The following is a 20,320-nucleotide window of genomic DNA, read 5'->3' as shown; positions in this document are numbered from 1 at the left end:
TATCACCATTGCAACCACAGTTTTAAATAAAACAGCTTTCTAAACTTTATCAATATTATAATTTCAATTCGCAGAAATGTTACACTTTTTAGCCTTTCACCACCATTTCCAAAAACATACACAAACTACGAACAAAAAAAGTTCTTAATACATGTACTTTTTCTAAAAGTTAACTTCTAAATGTTAGTAGGTACTCTTTTAGGTTTAAGAAAATATGTTTGCAAAAGGCTTCCATTCTGAATAAGAAGTGGTTTATTTTGATTCAGTTAGACAAATGTAACTCTGATACATTTACTCAAGTAGAAACATCATCATGGATTTTAAATAAGATTTTTCAATCTACCCTAATTGATGCAAGCCAAGTACAGTGCTACCATTTAAGTCTGTTATAACACAGTCCAAAAAATTCATATCTTGCTATTGATATTTTTTACTGTATATAAAACATATCCATCTGAAAAGAATAAAACTTTGATTAAGTTTAAATAATATATCCTACAATTTTATAGCTCTGCTAAGAATTTAACATGCAAGTCACAAAGCACTTTACAGAAGCAATGAAATTACATCCTTAGCAGATGGCTCTCAACGAAAATCAGTTTTTCCCTCATACAGCTGAGAAGAACGTAGGAATCTAACTACTCACTTGCTGTCATTAATGATAAAATAAACCTAAACCATGATACTGCTGAAATATGGGACAAATGGGTTTAGCAGTGAAGAAGGAAAGAGAGTCACAAAATGGAAATAATGAACCTATTATCAAGATGCTTTTTAAATACCTGGAAACCAGTATTTCTGGCCAAATTTTTGTGTTTTTCTGGTTTTCATTTGTTCTACCTTCAGTTTGTTTTTTTTTCCCCATCTAAAGAAAAATATTTAGTTTTCTCAATAAATTAACTTTTCTAGCATGTGAAATTACAGCACCTATGATTTTAAATTACATATCACTAATACCAATTTCTAAGCCCAAACAACATTAAAAGAATTATCACAGTAGGCTAACTAAGATGAATTGGTTTAATGTACTACAATGTAAACTATCATTCAAACCTAGGGATTTCTTACCAAATAAATTCTTTGCTTTAAAGATGTTGTTTGCCATTCAATAAAATGGTGAAAAGTTCTCTTTGGTTTTAGTATCTGACTTTTCAATTTGACCAACTGCAAAATTTTTATGTATATCTATTTTCAGATCAAAAGACATTTCTTTCAAAGCAGTCTTGCTAAAAGCACTTGGCAAAGCTTTCGAATAACTGGCTACCACATAAATGTAAAGATTACAGTGAGTTTCAGTTTGTTTTCAGGGATTTAAAAAACTACACATGCAGTAGTCCTCTTGTTTTTCTCCCGTAGGTCATCTCACCTTTGCAAGGCAGAAGCAGGCTGACATTCTCACTCGGTAGAAACACTGCTCCTGGTCCAAGATGTCGGTGAGAGCGAGCCGGGACGCTGGCGTGGGGAACTTCTCCAAGGCCGAGATGGACTCCTGCTGTGCGACCACATCCCTCTCATAGCGGAGCTGGTACTGCCACATAAAATCTGCTTGTTCAAATCCCACCTTCCTCAGTACCGACATGTCCGGGTCTATCCTTATCCACAGCAACGGGGAATCGGCACTGAAAGAAAAATAGGCGAGTTTGTTTTCAATTTTCATTCTATATATTTAGAAAGTCAAAACAAAGCGTTTATCAACTAGATTTCCTTCAGATATGGTATTCAAGATTTCCTTAAGAGTTTTATTGTATACATTTTTAATGACTCAAAATTTTATCATTATGTTTAATATATTTCAACTTTCTTACAATGTCTCATCTAAATCAACATTGCTAGAATTTCCCTGAATAAAAGGATAATTGTTGTTGTTGTTGTTGTTACGTGCCGAGTCGGCCCCAACTCATAGCGACCCCTACGCTATCACTACGGAAGTAGATTGCCGAACCTTCCTTCTGAGAAGTGGCTGGTTGGTTTGAACCGCCAGCCTTCCGGTTAGCAGTCAAGTGCCTTAGGCACTATGCTACCAAAAATAATTCTGAATTCTGCATTTTCTGTCTAAAAAAATTAATTTAGGGATTTTGATTTGTGTTTATGTGACATGAAAAATATGAGGCTAAATTTTTCAGGTAATGGGATCCCACAGCCTAATAATTGACTTTGGCTATAAATACCACCCTTTACTGGACAATAATTTGTAACTGAAAAATGAAAGCATTTATTTTACTGTATTAATTTGTTGAGCAGACTTTCAAAACTTTTTTTTTAAATGCTGGACTCCTGATGGCATTTTCAAAAGGTAAGGTCTGAAATTCTGATTTGGAGGCATAGCATGAATTTATCCTCACATATACCTCAAAACAATAAACATACCTTTAAAAACCTTAGTCCATGTCAATACTTGGATCAAATGAGCAGCACTTGGAATATTAATTCAATAAATATTATTGGGTGACTAGATTACTACAGGCAAGGGACTGGCTATGAAACTAACACTGATCTTGATGTTTGTTGTTATGTGCCACATAGCGACCCCTCCTTGGGTTTCTGAGGCAGCATCACTAGGGAAGTAAATTGCCCCACCTTCCTTCCCAGGAGTGGCTGGTAGGTTTGAACTGCCAGCCTTCTGGTTAGCAGTCAAACGCCTTAGCACTATGCCACCAGAGCTCCCTGATCCTGATGTAGACAGTCTGTATATAAACATGACTGATAACTGGTCGCTATAAGTCAAATCGACTCCACAGCAGTGAGTTTGGTTTTTCGGTTTGGGTTTTTTTTTAAATTGTGTTTTACAAATACAGGAAGTCTTCAGATGCCTCAGAGCTCTGGTCTAGGGACAAGGAAAAGAAATCTCATCTTCAAGCTCATTACAAATGCAAACCATCAGGCCTCCCTGGTGAAGGACTGGATCAGAAACTGCATTTTAAGAATGTCTGGAAATGGCTCCTATGCTCACAGTCATTTGGGAAGCACTAATCTAGAGGCCACCAGGGGAGCAAGAAAGCTGTCTGGTCAAGCGGGGCTATCCCCACCCTCATCCTGCCTGTCCTCCCAATTTCACCTAAGCCAGGTCACATGTACTTCCACCTATCCGATTAATTATGGTCTTATGTGAGATTTGGGCTTAATATAAATTGCCATTAAAAAGCTTTAAAAGCACTAATTTTGAGGCCAATCACTTATTTTTAGAAAAGTTTAACAAGAAAAATGAGAATGCAAAAAAACATTTTATCTTTAAATTTAAGTAGCTTACTCCATTGCAGAAAGATCCATGTCAACTTCTTCTCCATTCATCAGCGGAATTTTTTTCTTCTTATTTCTACATTTGAGGAACAGTAAGTTTGAAAATTGTGAGAGTTCTAATTTTGAAGCAGCAGCTAAAGATCAAATAAACTATTTCAGGCAACATTAAAAGGCATCCTAAGAAAGAAGAGATATCAAAGGCAATGGAATTTAAACACAACACAGATCACTGTCTATTTTGAGGCTGGAAGGAATGAAGCAAACAACACTGAAATTCTTTCTTGATTAAAGTTTAACAAAAGGAGAAATATATAATTACATGTCAAGATAAAACCTGTATGTTCCCAAGAACATGTAACTGCAATTTTATATAGAATCCATCAATAAAGAAATCCTTTATAATAAATGGGAAAAACCACAAAACCCACAGATATAAGAGATAAATAATTCTGAACCATATGCTATATGGACTGGTTACTGTAAGACACTGTCCTATATATGAAACAAAACAAATGATTAGCTAGTAACACATCTTAAGAGTATAAGTATGTATAAGATTTAAAATAAGCTAAACAAAAACAAGGGTCTCCATGTTAATTACTCCTCTAACATAAATCTACAGGATAACACACTAAAAACATGGGTGAGAGCAAATAAAAACAAAATACAGTCTTCCTGTTTACTCACCTCAAAGAACACCCAAGTGACATATTATTATTATAAAGAAAAAAACCCAAAGAAATGTTATGAAAAAGGTAGCAGTCAGACATTCCCAGTTTCCAAGGTGGACAGCACAAAAAGAAAGGGAGATTCCTGCATCAAGTTCTTAGAAGGCCTTTATAATTAACAGACATTTGTGTAATGATGATCTAAACACAACCATGACTCTGAGGTTTCTGTTCCTGAAATTTTAATATTCCAAACATTCCTCCAACACAGCACAGTGATGTTCTCATCCTTCACTATTCAGAGTACATGTGAACAGCTGAATTAAAGCAAGTGGGAAAGGACAAACATATTAAATAAGAGATGAATTGATGGGACACTTCTGAAGTAAACTGGCAATTTGCCTTAAAGACACACAGACTGTTCTGTAGGGTCTGGTGACATGGAGGAGGAGAAAGAGACAAAGCAGAAAATCAGTGAGGGCTTTGTATGGCATACATACGTGGCTCCCTCCCTTCCATTTGACGTTATCACCATTTTTCTGATATTTCCTTAGACAGCAACCCGATAAGACTAGTAAGGAATGAATCTATTTGTCTTGACTATTTTCTGGCTCAAAAACTCCTAATAAGAAACGGATTCTCAAAGTCTTACATTAAAAAAAAAAAAAAAATTCTCAAGATAAAAATGTCATCCAGAACAGAAAGCAAACAAAAAATGTTTGATGATACTAACTTGAAATAAAATGGGAGAAAAATAAGATAATAGATAACATTTTCCCTATCTAAAAAAAAATTAAGGGTACACAACAGGATTTTTAATTTGGTGCTTTAAACTGTGACTTGTAGTTTAATAACTTCAGTTTATAGTTACAATCCAAGGCCTACCTTCTGCTTTTGGAATGGCAAGGTATATCATGTTTAAGGCTGTTTTCTTCAATTTGCAATGTATGATTGAAGGATCCATCTAACTCTTGTACTGTCACTTTAAGTGGTCCCTTTAAAAAGAAACATACTATTCAAAGGCAGTGCTCGGAAAAATACCCGTATGCATGCTTATGAATAAAATAAAACCTAACCCACTGCCCTCGAGCCTATTCCAACTCACAGTGACCCTATACCAAAAAAAAAAAAAAAAAAAAAACCCTCACTGCCATTGAGCCTGATCCAACTCATAGCAACCCCTCCTTGGGTTCCCGAGGTGGTGTCACTAGAGAAGTAGATTGCCCAATCTTCCTTCTGAAGAGTGGCTGGTGGATTTGAACAACCAACCTTCTAGTTAGCAGTCAAATGCCTTACGCATTATACCATACTGTCTTATAGGGTTTCCAAAGCTGCAAATCTTTGGAAGCAGATGGCCATGTTTTTCTCCCATGGAGCAGCTGGAGGGTTTGAACTGACGACCTTTTGCTTGGTAGCCAAGTGCTTTAATCACTGCACCATCAGGGCTCCAGTAACACCCCACCACCAAAAACTAAACCCACTGCTATCAAGTTGATTTTAACTCAGAGTGACCCTACAGGACAGAGTACAACTGCCCCAGAGGGTTTCCAAGGCTGTAAATCTCTACAGAAGCAGGCTGCTTCATATTTCTCCTGTGGAGGTGACCTTTTGTTTTGAAGCCAAGTGCTCTAACACCCTTCACCTCCAGTGGTCCTTGCTTTATATACAGGCATACAGATCAAGATGTAAAGTAAAATTACACAAAATGTGGATCTGGAGACACAGAAAGACTGTTACTGCTGACGGACAGGAGAACTGGAAGAATTTGAGCCCACTGAGACGTCTATCAGTAACCCCCTTTGCTTTCATTGACACTTGATTTCTCAATTTTAGTATCTGCAAACAAAACCTCATTATAAATCTTCCCATTCCTACGAGCTTCCTATATTAAAACTAGAAGATAGCAGCACAAAAGACTACTTTTGTGGGGGAAGGGGGAATCTTACCACATATTTCTGAGTTCCAGGAGATGTATAATCTTGTTTTATTTCCAATTCTAAGACATTTCGTTTTCTATTAAATGCAAAACTTCCATAAAATTTTACCACTCCACTCTGGTCTCTGAAGAACTGTAAAGGAATCTTTACATAATGAACTGAGTACATCCTGACCAAAATATTCATTATAGCAGTCATAATTTTCAAATGCCTCCCCACAAATTCAAAGCTTGAGAAGCACAGTTGATTGTAAACCAGGTGGCAAAGGACTTTAAATTCTTGTGAAATGTTTCCTCACATTCAAACAAAATTTATGAAATACTAAGAAATTTGTATTTTAAGAAAAGTAAAGCACTCTGCTAGGTTATTAGTATAACAGTGTTTTAAAACAAAAAAAACTGTGAAGTTCCAAGATACCGCTTAAGTTAGGTCAACCTCTGACCACATCTAAAAGTCACCAGACCCTTGCATCTTAGCCAGACTCCTAAAGCTCTGCCGGGAGGATTACTTACCTCCCCACCATCACACCTCCTGCTTTATTATTCACACTAAAATGTACTTCGAAATATTTAGAAATATACAGATTTTAAATACAGAGATATATATGTTCACGTATGTCAGTGATTAATAGGCACCTTACAGGAAATGATTTTACAGTTCATGGTCACTGCAAATACTATTTAGAAAGTTAAATAGTTCATACTCTCTTCAGTCCCTCATATTCCTTATCTTCCACTTTCCCCTTATACATACACCTTATTCCCTTATCCCCTTTGTTGAACTGCTATTGAAAAGGATACACCCACTGCTTTATTAAAGGTTGGATGTCTTTGCCAGAGACATTGGAGATGGATTTCAAAAACCCAGATGTGGAAACCAGCATCTGACTCCACATATGTGACTGGAACTTCTGAGATGAAGCAGTACTAGCTAGACTTAGCAGTTTATTGAAAACCTGTAATGACAAAAGTGTCAATTAATGAAGTCATATAACATAATATATATTGCTTTAAAGTCTGTGCCATATATACTTTGCTTAATAACTTCGTTACAGTTAATCATAAACCAAAAAAACCAAACCCACTGCCATCAAGTTAACTGCAACTCACAGCAAATCTTTAGGACAGAGTAGAACTGCCTCATAGGATTTCTAAGGCTGTAAATCTTTATGGAAGCAGACTGTCTCATCCTTCTCCTGCAGAGCAGCTGGTGGGTTCGAACTGCTGACCTTTTGGTTAGCAGCCAAATACTTTAACCACCCTACCACCAGAGCTCCTTTAGTTAATTATAAATGCACTGCCGTTGAGTTGGACCCAACTCATAGTGACCCCTCCTTGGGTTTTCGAGGTGGTATCACTACAGAAGTAGATTGCCCAACATTCTTTCTGAGGAGTGGCTGGTGGGTTTGAACAACCAGGCTTCTGGTTAGCACTCAAAATGCCTTGGACACTATGTCACCAGAGCTCCTTTAGTTAATTATAGAGGATAGTAATTTCATACCTTACTACATATTGTTCCAGTTAAAGATCACTTAGCAATAGACATACGCAAAGATTTAAATAAAATAAAAACACTTTTTCTATAAACATAATTGAAGTTTAATGATACACTGGAAAAACAAAGATTATTTTGTTTATTAATATTTACAACTAATATTATAATTAACAATTACAATAAACAATATGATAACTATATTTATTGTACTATGAGCTTTATAGAGTATCTAAACACTATCTAAGAAGTTGAGAATACTCAACTCAGATTTATACCATCCCAAAAAGCTGAATGGCCCTGTGTGGGCCATCTCTCATTTAATATTTCTTTTCTTTACTCTAAAGGCAACATGAAAGAAGAATAAAAAAACTTAATTCTAGGACAAAATTAAAATGCTTCTTAAAAAAGATTATTAATAAGTTATTTTTCACTTACCTCTAAGACTGTTATCAATGAAATAAAATTGCTAAACATTTATAATACAGTTGAACTCTACTATCACAACCATTTACACCAAAACTTGCTTAAAATATATGGCAGAATGTAGCAAAATAGTAAAACTTAAACTTCATTTAGATTAGTTTGCATATTTCTATTGAAAGCATTTCTAAAGGGCACATCCTGTCTTGTGTAAATCTAGTAAGGAATGCAGACAACAAAATCAATTGCATAAAAGGTTTTACTTTCATCATTACCTTCTAATTTTCATAATAATCTTATGCTAAATGGTAAAAATAGTGATATTCTACAACTGAAGAAATACAAACAATAAGAACAAACAAAGAATACATAGTTACACAATAGGCAAACAACTAATAACAGAAATCAAACTGTAACCCTAGATGCCCTGTGTATGACAACACATGTACAGAACAGATCTTTACCATTGTTAAGTTCTTCACTTTAATACTTACTTGTAGCATAAATTCCATACTGATTCTATTTTCAATTAATCTCATCACAAGGTGAGCTTTACACTGGAACATAGTGTAATATTCCCAGGAAAGCGTATGTGGATGCTTTATTGAAAAGTGAAGATGGGATGCTGGACTAAACAAAGATATAGATTTACTTAATATAAGAAATTTGAACCTTAAATAAGCAGTAAGTTTCATAGATATACAAGATAATAAATAAAAAACTGCACAACAATTCAAAATGGATCAAAGACCTCAATGTTAAAGCTAAATCTACAAAGTACCCCGGAAGACAACACAGGGACAAAACTATGGGACCTAAGTTTCTATAGGCCTAGATTATCAACCCAACCACAAAGGCAAGAACAACAGAAGACAAATTAGATAACTGGGACCTCCTAAAAATTAAATACTTAGGTTCTTCAAAAGACTTTATCAAAAGAGTATAAAGAGAACCTACAGACCAGGAAAAAAGTCTTTGAGAATGACATATGTGATAAGGATCTAATCTCTAAATTATAGTATATAAAAAACTTCAACTCCACAAGACAAGTGATCCAATCAAAAACTGAGTAAAAGGCATGAAAGAGACACTCCACAAAAGAAGACATAAAGGCAACCAACAAACACATCCAAAGATGCTTTGTGATCATCAGCCACTAGAAATGCAAATCAAAACTACAATGAGATACCACTCACTGAACAAAAAGTCAGAAAATAATAAATGCTGGTCAGGCTGTGGGAAGATCAGAACTCTCATCCACTGCTGGTGGGATTGTAAAATGGTATAACCACTATGGAAAACATTATGGTGCTTCCACAAAAAAGTAGAAACATATGATCCAGTAATCTCATTCCCATATATAGTATCTCAGAGATCTAATAGCAGAGACACAAATAGACATATGCACACCTATGTTCACTGCATACCTATGTTCACTTTTTGCATTATTCACAACAGCAAAAAGATGGAAACAAATAAGTGCCTATCGATAGATGAGTGCATAAACAAATTTTTGTACACACATACTTTGCAGCTATAAAGAATAATGATGAGTTCTCAAAATATAAATTTATAAAATGGAAGACTCTGGAGGACATGATACTGAGTAAAATAAGTCCATCACAAAAGGACAAATATGGTAGGGTCTCACTTTTATAAAAAGACAAATAGGTACATATACAGAAACAATGTGTTTTGGTGGTTATCAGGGATAGGAGGAGGATGGAGGGGAATCACTTTCTAGATAGTTGTGTTGTTCTCAAGTGCTGCTGAGCCAGTTTCAACTCATAGGAACCTTATGTACAACAGAACCAAACACTGCCCGGTCCCACACCATCCTCACAATGATTGTTGTTATGCCTGAGCTCCTTGTTGCAGCCACCGTGTAAATTCATCTGCTTGAACGAAGATCTTCCTCTGTTTCGCTGACCCTCTACTTTAAAAGCATGACGTCCTTCTCCAGGGACTGGTCTCTCCTGATCACACGTCCCCAGTACAGGAGGCAAAGTCTAGCCATCCTCACTTCTAAGGAGCACTCTGGCTGTTCTTCCTCCAAGACAGATGTGTTTGTTCTAACAATCCATGGTACATTCAATATTCTTCACAAACACCATACTTCAAATGCATCAATTCTTCTGTGTTTTCCTTATTCACTGTTCAGCTTTCACATGCATTAGAGGCTACTGAAAAGACCACAGCTTGGATCAAGCACACCTTGCCTTCAAAGTGACATATTTGATCTTGAACACTTTAAAGCAGTTTTTTGCAGCAGATACGTCCAATGCAATACATCAATTGATTTCCTGACTGCTGCTTCCATGGGTGGTGATCATGGGTCCAAGTACAATGAATTGACACCTTCAATATTTTCTCCATTTATTGTGATGTTGCTTACTGGTACACTTGTGAATACTTTTGTTTTCTTTATGTTGAGGTGTAATCCATAGTGAAGGCTGTAGTCTTTGATTTCAGCAGTAAGTGTGCCTCAAGTCTTCTTCACCTTTAGCAAGTAAGGATGAGTCATCTGCGTATCGCAGGTTGTTAATGAGTCTTCCTCCAATCCTGATGCCACATTTTTCTTCATATAATCCAGACTCTCAGATTATGTGCCCAGCATACACAGTGAATAAGCATGGTGAAAGGGTACAACCCTGGCACACACCTTTCCTCATTTTAAACCATTCATTATCCCCTTGTTCTGTTCAAATAGCTGCCTCTTGGTCTACATACAGGTTTCTCATGAGCACAATTAAGTGTTCGGGAATTCTCATTCTTTGCCATGTTATCCATAACTTGTTACGATCCACACAGTCAAATACATCTTTCTTGTATTCTTTGCTTTCAGCCAAGATCCATCTGACATCAGCAATGATATCCCTATTCCACATCCTCTTCTGAATCCAGCTTGAATTTCTGACAGTTCCCTGCTGATGTACTACTGCTACCATTTTTGCATTACATTCAGTAAAATTTTACTTGCACGGGATATTAATGCTACTGTTTGCTAATTTCCGCATTCTGTTGGATTATTTCTCTTTGGAAAAGGCAAAAATATTCATCTCTTTCAGTAGGTAGGTCAGGTACTTTTCTTCTAAATTTTTTGGTATAAATGAGTGAGCACTTCCAGTGTTGCATCCATTTGTTGAAACATCCAATGGGTATTCTGTCAATTCCTAGAGCCTTATTTTTTGCCAATTCCATCAGTGCAGCTTCAATTTCTTTCATCAGTACCATCAGTTTTTGATCATATGCTGACTCCTGAAATGGCTGAATGCTGACCAATTCCTTTCGGTACAGAGAGTCTGTGTATTCCTTCCATCTTCTTTTGATACTTTCTTCATCACTCACTTTTGTTTCCCTAAAATCCTTCAACACTGCAACTTGAGGCTTGAATTTTTTCTTCAGCTCTTCCACCTTGAGAAATGCTGAAAGTGTGTTCTTCCCTTTTGATTTTCTAAATCTAAGTCCTAGCACATTTCATTATAATACTTTACATTGTATTTTTAGATAGTAGACATTTGTTATTTGCTATTTTTGGTGATGGGAAAGGCAGTATCAAATATGGGTGAAGTCTGCACAACTTGATCAAGGTAAATGAAGACATTAAGTAGTACACAAGAAAAAGTGACATCAGTAAATGCTATAATAATATATATAATTTTGCAACAGTAATAACAACCAAAAAATATGTGTATAGTTACATAGGCATGTAAGTATGCTTATATGTGTACAGGAAGGCATATGTGAGTGCATGCACATGCACGTATAGGTGTATCTGTAGGCATATGTATATTCACATTTGTGTGTGCTGCGCACATATCCATATACTTAATAAAGCACATGGGGGCACACTAGACAGATACTCCCCAGACATAACCGAATACCTTGCAGGATTGGTTTATGGGGTTTTAAGGCTTAGAACCACAAACTCATGTGACAACTTGGTCAATGGGCATTAACACAGTTTATAAAGGTAATGTTCTACATCCTGATTTGTTCCATACCGTCTGAGGTCTTAAAAGCTTGTGGGTGGCCATCTAAGAAATAACTATTGGTCTGTTGTCGTCTGGAGCAAAAAAGAAAGAAGGAAATCAAAGACTCAAAGGAGACATTAGTCTAAGACTAACTACCCACACGAACCACAGCCTCATCTACCCTGAGACCAGAAAGACTAGATGGAGCTTAGCTACCACTTGACCACTGTGACCAATGACGCAGTAGATGGTCCCAGAGAGAATGAGAGACAAATGTAGAATAAAACTCAAATTCCTCAAAAAAAGTCCAGCCTTACTAGCCTATAGAGACCAGAGGAAGCCCCAAGACTACTGCCCTGGGATAACCTTTAAACTCAGAACTGAAGCCATTCCCAGAGATCACTTTTCAGCCAAATAACAGATTGGCTCAAAATAAACATATTACTCATGAGTACTGTGCTTCTTTAATAATCATCTATAGGAGACTACACAGTCAACATTTACCCTACAGCAAAGATGAGAAAACAAGGGGGAAAGGAAAGCTCGATAAATAGAAACAAAACAACCAGAATGGACATACTGACAATGCTGGCACATCGTGTAAAATCCAAACAGTATCACTGCACAGTATGTATAGAAATTGTTAAATGGGAACCTAATCTGCTGTATAAACTCTCGCCAAAAACACAATAATAAAAAAACAAACTTCATAGTGATTTCCATAGTATGAAAGCAAGAAAGACTAGGAAATACATAAGAATAAATTTAACTAAAAGAAAATTACAAAGTTTTACTAAAGGTTATGAAAGAAAACGTGAATAAATAGAGACATGTGGCACGTACCTACATGGGAACACATAATACTATAAATATTGGAATACAAAATACTGGAAATATTTCAATTCTCCCAATATTCATCAATAAAATCAATGCAATTCCAATCAATATCCCAATATTAAAACATAGACAAAAAATACATTCAAGACAGATTACATATTTAAATAATCAAACAAAAACAACTGTAAAAGTACTAGAAGAAAATAAAGGACAAATATTGTCTTCATAATTTTGGGGTTGGAAAAACAAAATCCAAAGACATAAAGACAAGATTGATTATATAAAAATGCTGATACGGTGAAAGAGATCATTAGTTATTTAAGAAAAGGGTAGAACCTAATAGTCTATTTATGACATAAATGAACATTTAAGTGGTTTATGTGCTAGTTTATTAATGTGTTAAATACCAAGATCTAGCATCTGGTCTAATAACTATGGTAATTTTGAGGTCATGATGAGTGCAAAGGGTATTTCAAAATATCTGCAATAATTATAATGGGTAGGAAAATACCCATAATTTCTATTGTTGACAACAGTCATCACAACCAAAAAAACCAGGAAAGGAGTAATAAGAACATTACCAGTGTTTGTGGCATCAATATTATTACATACTATTACTACTCCTTTGGCTTCATGTGGGCCTAAATATACATGCAAGTGATCATTTGACAGTGACCCCCTTAAAAAGCAAGGTTTATAATATCATCTATGAAAAACAAACATACTTATCTTTCTCTTTCCCTCCACCAAAAATGGGATGTAGTAAAACTCCACCAGTCTTCAATTCATATGCTACTATCTTATCTAGTTCCTTAAAAAGATATAAAATAAAAACAGGAGTCAATGAAAATATTTTTACACACCAAATTTCAGAACTCACCTATGAATTCTCAATTCCTATAATCAGAATATTAAATTCTCAAAATAAGTGAAATGCGTGTATTTCTAGAGTAGGTTACATACTTATAAATAAAGCAGACCACACAGCGAGCTACATGATAGAGCCAAAAAGCCTTCTCTATGTTGTGACTTCAGGGCTGGCCAGCAGCCTGGCAACCTTCCCTAATGGCTCTTCTCAACCTCTATGACTCCTGTTCCAAGTTTATTTCTTCCTTCTCTATATTTTGTTTCTGGTGGAGGAATGAGGCAAGTAAAAAGAAATGAGGAGAAAATTACTTTAGGAATTTATCATTTTAAAACTTCTCAACTCTTCCTCTAGTACAAGATTTGAAAAAACCAAAAGGTCAGAGAAGAAAACACAATAAAGCAATTGTGCTGAAAATTCATGACCAGTTTAACTAATATAGATGCAGCACTGCTGTTGTGAGCTGCCGTCAAGTCATCTGCGACTCATGCTGATTCTACACATAACAGAACGAAACAGAGCCTGTGCCACATTCCTCATCATTGACCTCTCTGAGTTCAGGGCTACAATACTCTGTTTGGCTCCATAGCGCTTCTACTGGCCAATTTTCAGAAGTAGATCTCCAGGTCTGTCTTATTTTGAAAGCTCTGCTGAAACCTGCCCACCATGGATGAATCTGCTAATATTTGCAATGCTAGGAGCATAGCTTCCAGCTCCATGGCAACAAAGCAAGCCACCAGAGTACGACAAACTGATACTGGTGGAGATGCAGCATAAAGAAGTGTTTAAAAAGCATATTTAGATGTTAAATCCTGACTCTGTTACTTACTAGCTGTGTAACTTTGGCCGAATAACTTAACCTGCCTGTACCTCAGTTTTCTCATCTATAAAATGTGGGTAAGAACAAGGTTATTAATGAGGGTAAGTGAGTTAGTATTTCTACAGTCTTCCTAACAGTGCCGGATACATAGTTAAGTGCTATATATTATCCTTTCCTCTTCTCTAATAGTTTACAAAATGAAGAATGGACTCTTCCAGTTCTAGATGTATGACTCCTTTAACAGATCTAGATGTTGGAAGTCCTTGACATTGAACTTGATGGCTTACCGGAGTTTAGGCTTGGATGACAAAAATAAATAAAATGACAGAAAGGGGAAGATGGAAGGGTCTGCTTCATGAGGGTATTAAAGACTGGTATTTTTCCACCTGGGAAGGAAGATGCTAAGCATAATATGATTAAAATGTTTATGAACACAATGGTCTAAGCAAAATCCAATTTATTTTTTGAGGGCTAGGATGGATCAAATCCTTAAATGGTAGGAAAAAGACATGCTATGCAAACAAACAAAAAACCTATTGCCATCTAATCAATTCTGACTCATAGCGACCCCCATTGGGTTTCCGAGGCAGTAACTCTACATAAGTAGATTGCCCAGTCTTCTTTCTGCAGAGTGACTGGTGGGTTTGAACGGCTAACCTTCTGGTTAGCAAACGCCTCAGGCACTATGCCACCAGAGCTCCTTTCGGTGAACATAAATGCGTTCAAGGACTAGCCAGCACGTAATAAGAACTTACTATGTACAAGGCACTATGCAGTACATGTTACATTATGATATCTCACAACCCTTGCTCATGGGATAGACACGGCTATTACCCCCTCTTATCCAGATGAGGCTTGGAAAGATGAACCAAAGTCACAAAGCTAGCAAATGTATGAGGGAGATTCAAAAGCAAGCAATCTGACTCCAGAAGCTGTGCTTTAAGTGCAAACCAATTTCAGAAACACACAGTTATAAAGGAGTACTATGGGGACCTGGAATATATCTAAAGACCAACTTGATGTTAAAAAGCCTAAATACTCTCCAACCTAAAAAAAAAAAACCGAGGGCCAACACTGACCATGGTAAGAAGACAAAATAGGCCTTTAGTCTTTTTTATTAAAGTGATTCCCATTTTGCTGTGAAAACTTAGAAACTCTGAAATAACATTTTTATAAGTACTTTACAGTTATTAAAAATAAAGGGCACACAACTTGGAAATCAGTAGAATGCTAACATGACTTATTGATTTATAAGTAGATATTAAAGTTACCTCTTTAATCCAATGTCGATACTCATTAACACCAAAAGTTTTTTTCATCCAAAGTCCATAGATATAGCCTGAAATTCCCTTCAGCACCCATTCATCAGACCTAAATGAAAAGGTAAAATATAATCTTCTTTTCATAGAAAACGTCTTCAGAGAAGCCCAAAGAGGATAATGGAACAAGGGTAGTATTTACTTCCTGGCTTTCCTGAAGCAAAGCTATTAACAAATTATTTGATTTCCCCAATTCCTCTAGCCAAGTTGGCTAATTCTGCTTTCTTCCTCACATCTGGCTTTACCTTAAAGACTACTTTAGAGTTTTATTTCAAATATATTTCTCCTGCATATGCTCTCCTCCGGCAGTACTGCGTCCCTCTATGTGCACCCTGTCTGCCTCACCTCTTACCCACAACCAGGACTGTACTGCTCAACTCTCCAAATCCACAAAAAGTCAGAAGGAAATACATATTATTTTTCTTTAAGTAAATACAGAATTGTGTATTTTAAATGAACTATATGCTATCAAGGCAAAGACTGGTTTACACTACCATAAAAGAAAATAAAAACAAGCCTTCCAGGTTTTTTTTTCTTAGTAGATACAAACTTTGAAATTACTTACCAAGACATTCTAGATATGAAACACCCAAAAAACTGCTGGGCCAAAGACTGGGCTAAACACCTTCTAGTCAGCGGTGTCTCATCTATAATCATGGCACTGTGTAAAAGGTTTGTGCTAGGATTTAAAAGAGAAAGATAACTATAAACAAGGGACAAACAATTATTCAGCTAAAAGAACATAATTACACTTTTAAAAGAAGGGAATTTAAGTTAGACATAAAAAAGAAAAACAGAATATTCCCCTAAAGAACCTTCTATCTTTTCAAAATTTACATGAAACTCGTTATTATTTTAACTTTTGCTCAGTAAGGATTATAAAAAAAATAAGTAATTTTTCTTTTGGGCAGGGGGCATAAGAGAGTATCATTTTCAGAAACTGATCCTCAGACAAAGGTTCTTTTAATTTAAAAAATCTTTTCCTGATAGTAACTATCAACTTGATTGCTTGCTGTTAGTTACTTTCAAATACATTATCCCATCAGACTTTTCTAACAACACACTGGAAAAAGCAGGGGCAGAATTATTATTCCCATTTTTCAGATGAGAGAATTTAGGTCTAGCAGAGGTAAAATGAGCCTGAGACATTATACGTCCAAATCTGGAACTGTCCAAAGGAGGAAGAGGACAAGAAAGAGAAGGTATCAGGGAAAAAGGAAGCAGGAAAAAAGAGAAAGGAAAAGAATTTCTCTATTTATTAAAGCATTCCTGATGACCACAGTAAATTTTTAAGTAATGCTTTGAAAAAAGAAAAGGAAAACCAAGCAAGCTATCCATGTAATAACCTGTATAATTTTTCAAAAAATGTATAGACAGAAAAAAAATTCAAATACACACAGTATTCATATCAGTTAATTCTGAAGATAATGAGTCTTTTGGGTTATTTTTAAATGTTTTTTAAGCTTTTATATATATTTTTTTAATTTAAAAGAACTAGAAAGATTTTTCTAAGGGCCAACCGCATCTAAGTTGAAGAGAAAAGCTCAAAATTCATCTTAAAATTGATCAGAAAATAAATAGCTTCTCTTTACATCCTTATCCTAACACAACCATTTCAAATTTGCAGACAGACAAACCTAAAAATGCTCATGGAAGCGTAGGCAGCCACTTCAACGTAAGCCTCATCAATGAATACAGTTTTAAAACAGGAGTACGGGTATCGACATGTAAGAATTTCTTCATAAAATTCAAAGACCTCATGAAGATATGACGTGGTATGTTTAAGCAACGGAAGAAGCTGGGGTAAACAAAAGTGAGTAACCTGAAAAGAAGAAAGGAAAAGGATCATCTAAATGGAGAGACCTAATTTTACAATTTTTAAATTCTTAAATATCTCAATTATAAATGTTCATATAAATCTTTTTTTTTTTTTTTTAAAATTTCATGATGCTGAAAAAAAAATGTGAAATCAGTGATTACTTTTACTGACCATGTTAAAAAAAGAAAGGAAAAGGATCATCTAAATGGAGAGACCTAATTTTACAATTTTTAAATTCTTAAATATCTCAATTATAAATGTTCATATAAATCTTTTTTTTTTTTTTTACAAATTTCATGATGCTGAAAAAAAAATGTGAAATCAGTGATTACTTTTACTGACCATGTTAAAAAAATATTTCATTGTACTTAAAATTCAGCACAGATTTTATTACAAACCAATAAAATGCCTAGATCCAGTGAAAATATAACTTTGGTTCAAAATCATATTTCTAAAACTATAAAAACAATAAAAAACATTTAAATAAAGCTTTTATTCATAACTACCTAAGCTAGTGATTATTGCACGTCATAGTAATAGCTTAGTAGTTAAATAAACATTAACTAATCTATCTTCACTGAATATAAAGAACAATTACTATAGTTCTCCTCTAATATCTTAAGTACATACTGGAAGCTACAGGGAAGCTAATCAATAAGAAATGCCTGCAACAGCAATAGTAATTCTGACTTTCTTACCAGGTTACATCTCACCTTGAACACGGACACACAAATGTCACATACTGTCTTGCATTATGGTTCTATGTCAAATGAACAGCACTGACGATGACAGAGATCACTCTGACCAGAATGGCCCAGTATGGTTTCACTATTGAGACTGAACTGAGCTAAAGATTTTAAGGTAGATAGGAAAGAAGCAGAAACAGGAGAGCAACCCATGCATCAAAGACAGGGAAAAAGAAAGTCTGAGCAGATACATATAAATTATTCTGACTGGGGAAAAAGCTAGAAAGAAAAATGAGGATAAAAGTTGGGAAAAATTTGGAAGTCATGGCAGAGTTTTGAGTACTGTGGGACCGTAAAAGCAAGGAAAGTTCTTGGCGTCTGACTGAAATTATTCACCTGGAGCATTCTAAAATGAACAGGTAAGAGGCCTCCATGATAGTGGGGAATGAAGTTCTAGGAATTATTTATGGTCAGAGTCCAAACAGCATCACAATTAACACACCTCTTTACACACACAAAAAAAATAACACACTGTTCATCAAAAAAAAAAAAAAAACCTCACTTTTAGACAAAACTATACAGTAGCAAATCTATTTGAGATAAAGAAAAATGAAGTCATGGGCCCTAAATATTCTGAAAACACTGCCTGTTATTTATCTTACCACAATCCAATAGCTGAGAATAGGAAAAAAATTCTTCCAAAACACAAACCCAAAAACCAAACCCACTGCCACAGTCAGCTGTGACTCATAGCAACTCTCTAGGACAGGACAGAACTGCCTCATAGGGTTTCCAAAGCTGTAATCTTTACAGAAGCAGCCTCCTTCATCTCTCTCTCATGGAGCAGCTGGTGGGTTGGTACCACCAACCATCGGTTAGCAGTCAAGCACTTCAACCATTGCACCACCATGTTTCCTCAGCACAAAGTAGGTACTAATTCACAAATGGTGATTTTCAAATTGACATTTACAAAAGATAAAGTTCACTGCCAGTTTTATCTGTGGATACACGATAGCAGAAGCAAAACCATTCACAAATTATCTAGAATCTTTTTCATGAGTGATTTTATCAACCTTGAGAATTTCAGGAGAGACAGAGAAGCTCACAGATAGTCTTTCTGTACTTGGTTTGCTTCAATTTTTGCTCACATAACTAATACAAGGTATGCTACTAAGATACACATCACAAATAAGCTTTCAATACAAAAACACTTAGATGGAAACATAAAATACCACCAGTAAATAAAAAGACAGCAACGCTAATGTATTTCATATAGGTATAGAGGCTAAGAGGGCCAACACCCAATGAATCACTTTCTAACCACAAGAAGTCTCAGACCTCGGAAGCCCTAAAAGCACCATTTGGCCTATCAATTGACGTATGCTATGTGATAAGATACGGGATGGGAGGAAAGTGGAAGATGCCTAAGTTAATACTGAAAGAAACCTTCATGAGCATGCTGGTCAGAATTCTAACCCTACCTCAGGCTTTTATTTTTCCTTTCTATAAGCTGAAGTGTGATTAAATCTTGTTCTTTAATTTTGAAACTGCAGTATTTCAAATTTCAGAGATGAACCTAGGACTTTCATAAACTTGCGCCAAATAAGATAACAAAAATAATGACAGAATAATCAAATAGACTGGATAATCTTGGGACTCCTCAGCCCTGTGTGAACCCTAAGATCTGAAATTTAATAGGACAACATTTTGAAAGGAATTCGTTCAAGAATTCGTATCATTACGTATATCAGCAAAAGAAACATTTTCTTTCAAGTGATGTCCTTGATACGAAAATGAATAGTTAAAGAAAATTAATCATTTCATTAATACCCTTCTTTTTATTGGGATTGGAAGGGTGCGATAAGGGTAAGGGGGAAGATAGGACTTACCTCATGCATATATGGATCTACAAGTATCTCAAAAGGTCCAATGGCCAAGGAGATATTTGACGCTGCTGTTGGAATGGTAAGCATGTAATGGAAAGTCTTCTTCCTCATATCGTGGGTATACACCGTCTCCACCAAATCTCCATTGGAAACAGCTACCATTGCAGCATCTACTGTAAATTCTAATTTCCACGTACATAATTCAGAGTATGAATCAACACATGGGAACCAAAACCTGAAGAAAACATGAACAGTATAGGAAATATATTCAAAGTGTACCCTACACAGTTTTCTCCATCTATGCATGATTTCAAAATTTCTAGGAAATATATATATATTTATAATATATATATATATA

At 35.5% G+C, this 20,320-nt stretch overlaps 1 protein-coding gene across 1 annotated transcript in view; it reads right to left on the bottom strand.

Annotated features, from left to right (window-relative positions):
- Positions 1–20,320, bottom strand: part of TAF2 (TATA-box binding protein associated factor 2) — a 94,004-nt gene that overhangs the window by 60,559 nt on the left and 13,125 nt on the right. The window contains exons 6-16 of the mRNA XM_007946844.2: positions 19,966–20,197; positions 17,209–17,393; positions 16,137–16,250; positions 15,524–15,623; positions 13,293–13,378; positions 8,251–8,386; positions 6,643–6,797; positions 5,852–5,966; positions 4,791–4,900; positions 3,248–3,313; positions 1,367–1,619 (exon numbers count right to left, since the gene is read on the bottom strand). Of these exons, the coding sequence (XP_007945035.1) occupies positions 1,367–1,619; positions 3,248–3,313; positions 4,791–4,900; positions 5,852–5,966; positions 6,643–6,797; positions 8,251–8,386; positions 13,293–13,378; positions 15,524–15,623; positions 16,137–16,250; positions 17,209–17,393; positions 19,966–20,197 (1,552 nt within the window). The remainder of the gene's footprint in view (positions 1–1,366; positions 1,620–3,247; positions 3,314–4,790; positions 4,901–5,851; positions 5,967–6,642; positions 6,798–8,250; positions 8,387–13,292; positions 13,379–15,523; positions 15,624–16,136; positions 16,251–17,208; positions 17,394–19,965; positions 20,198–20,320) is intronic.

This window comes from Orycteropus afer, unplaced genomic scaffold, assembly GCF_000298275.1.
Source record: "Orycteropus afer afer isolate SDZICR_OR568_19922 unplaced genomic scaffold, OryAfe1.0 scaffold00173, whole genome shotgun sequence".
NCBI lineage: Eukaryota > Metazoa > Chordata > Mammalia > Tubulidentata > Orycteropodidae > Orycteropus > Orycteropus afer.
This window is presented reverse-complemented; position numbering and strand designations above follow the sequence as displayed.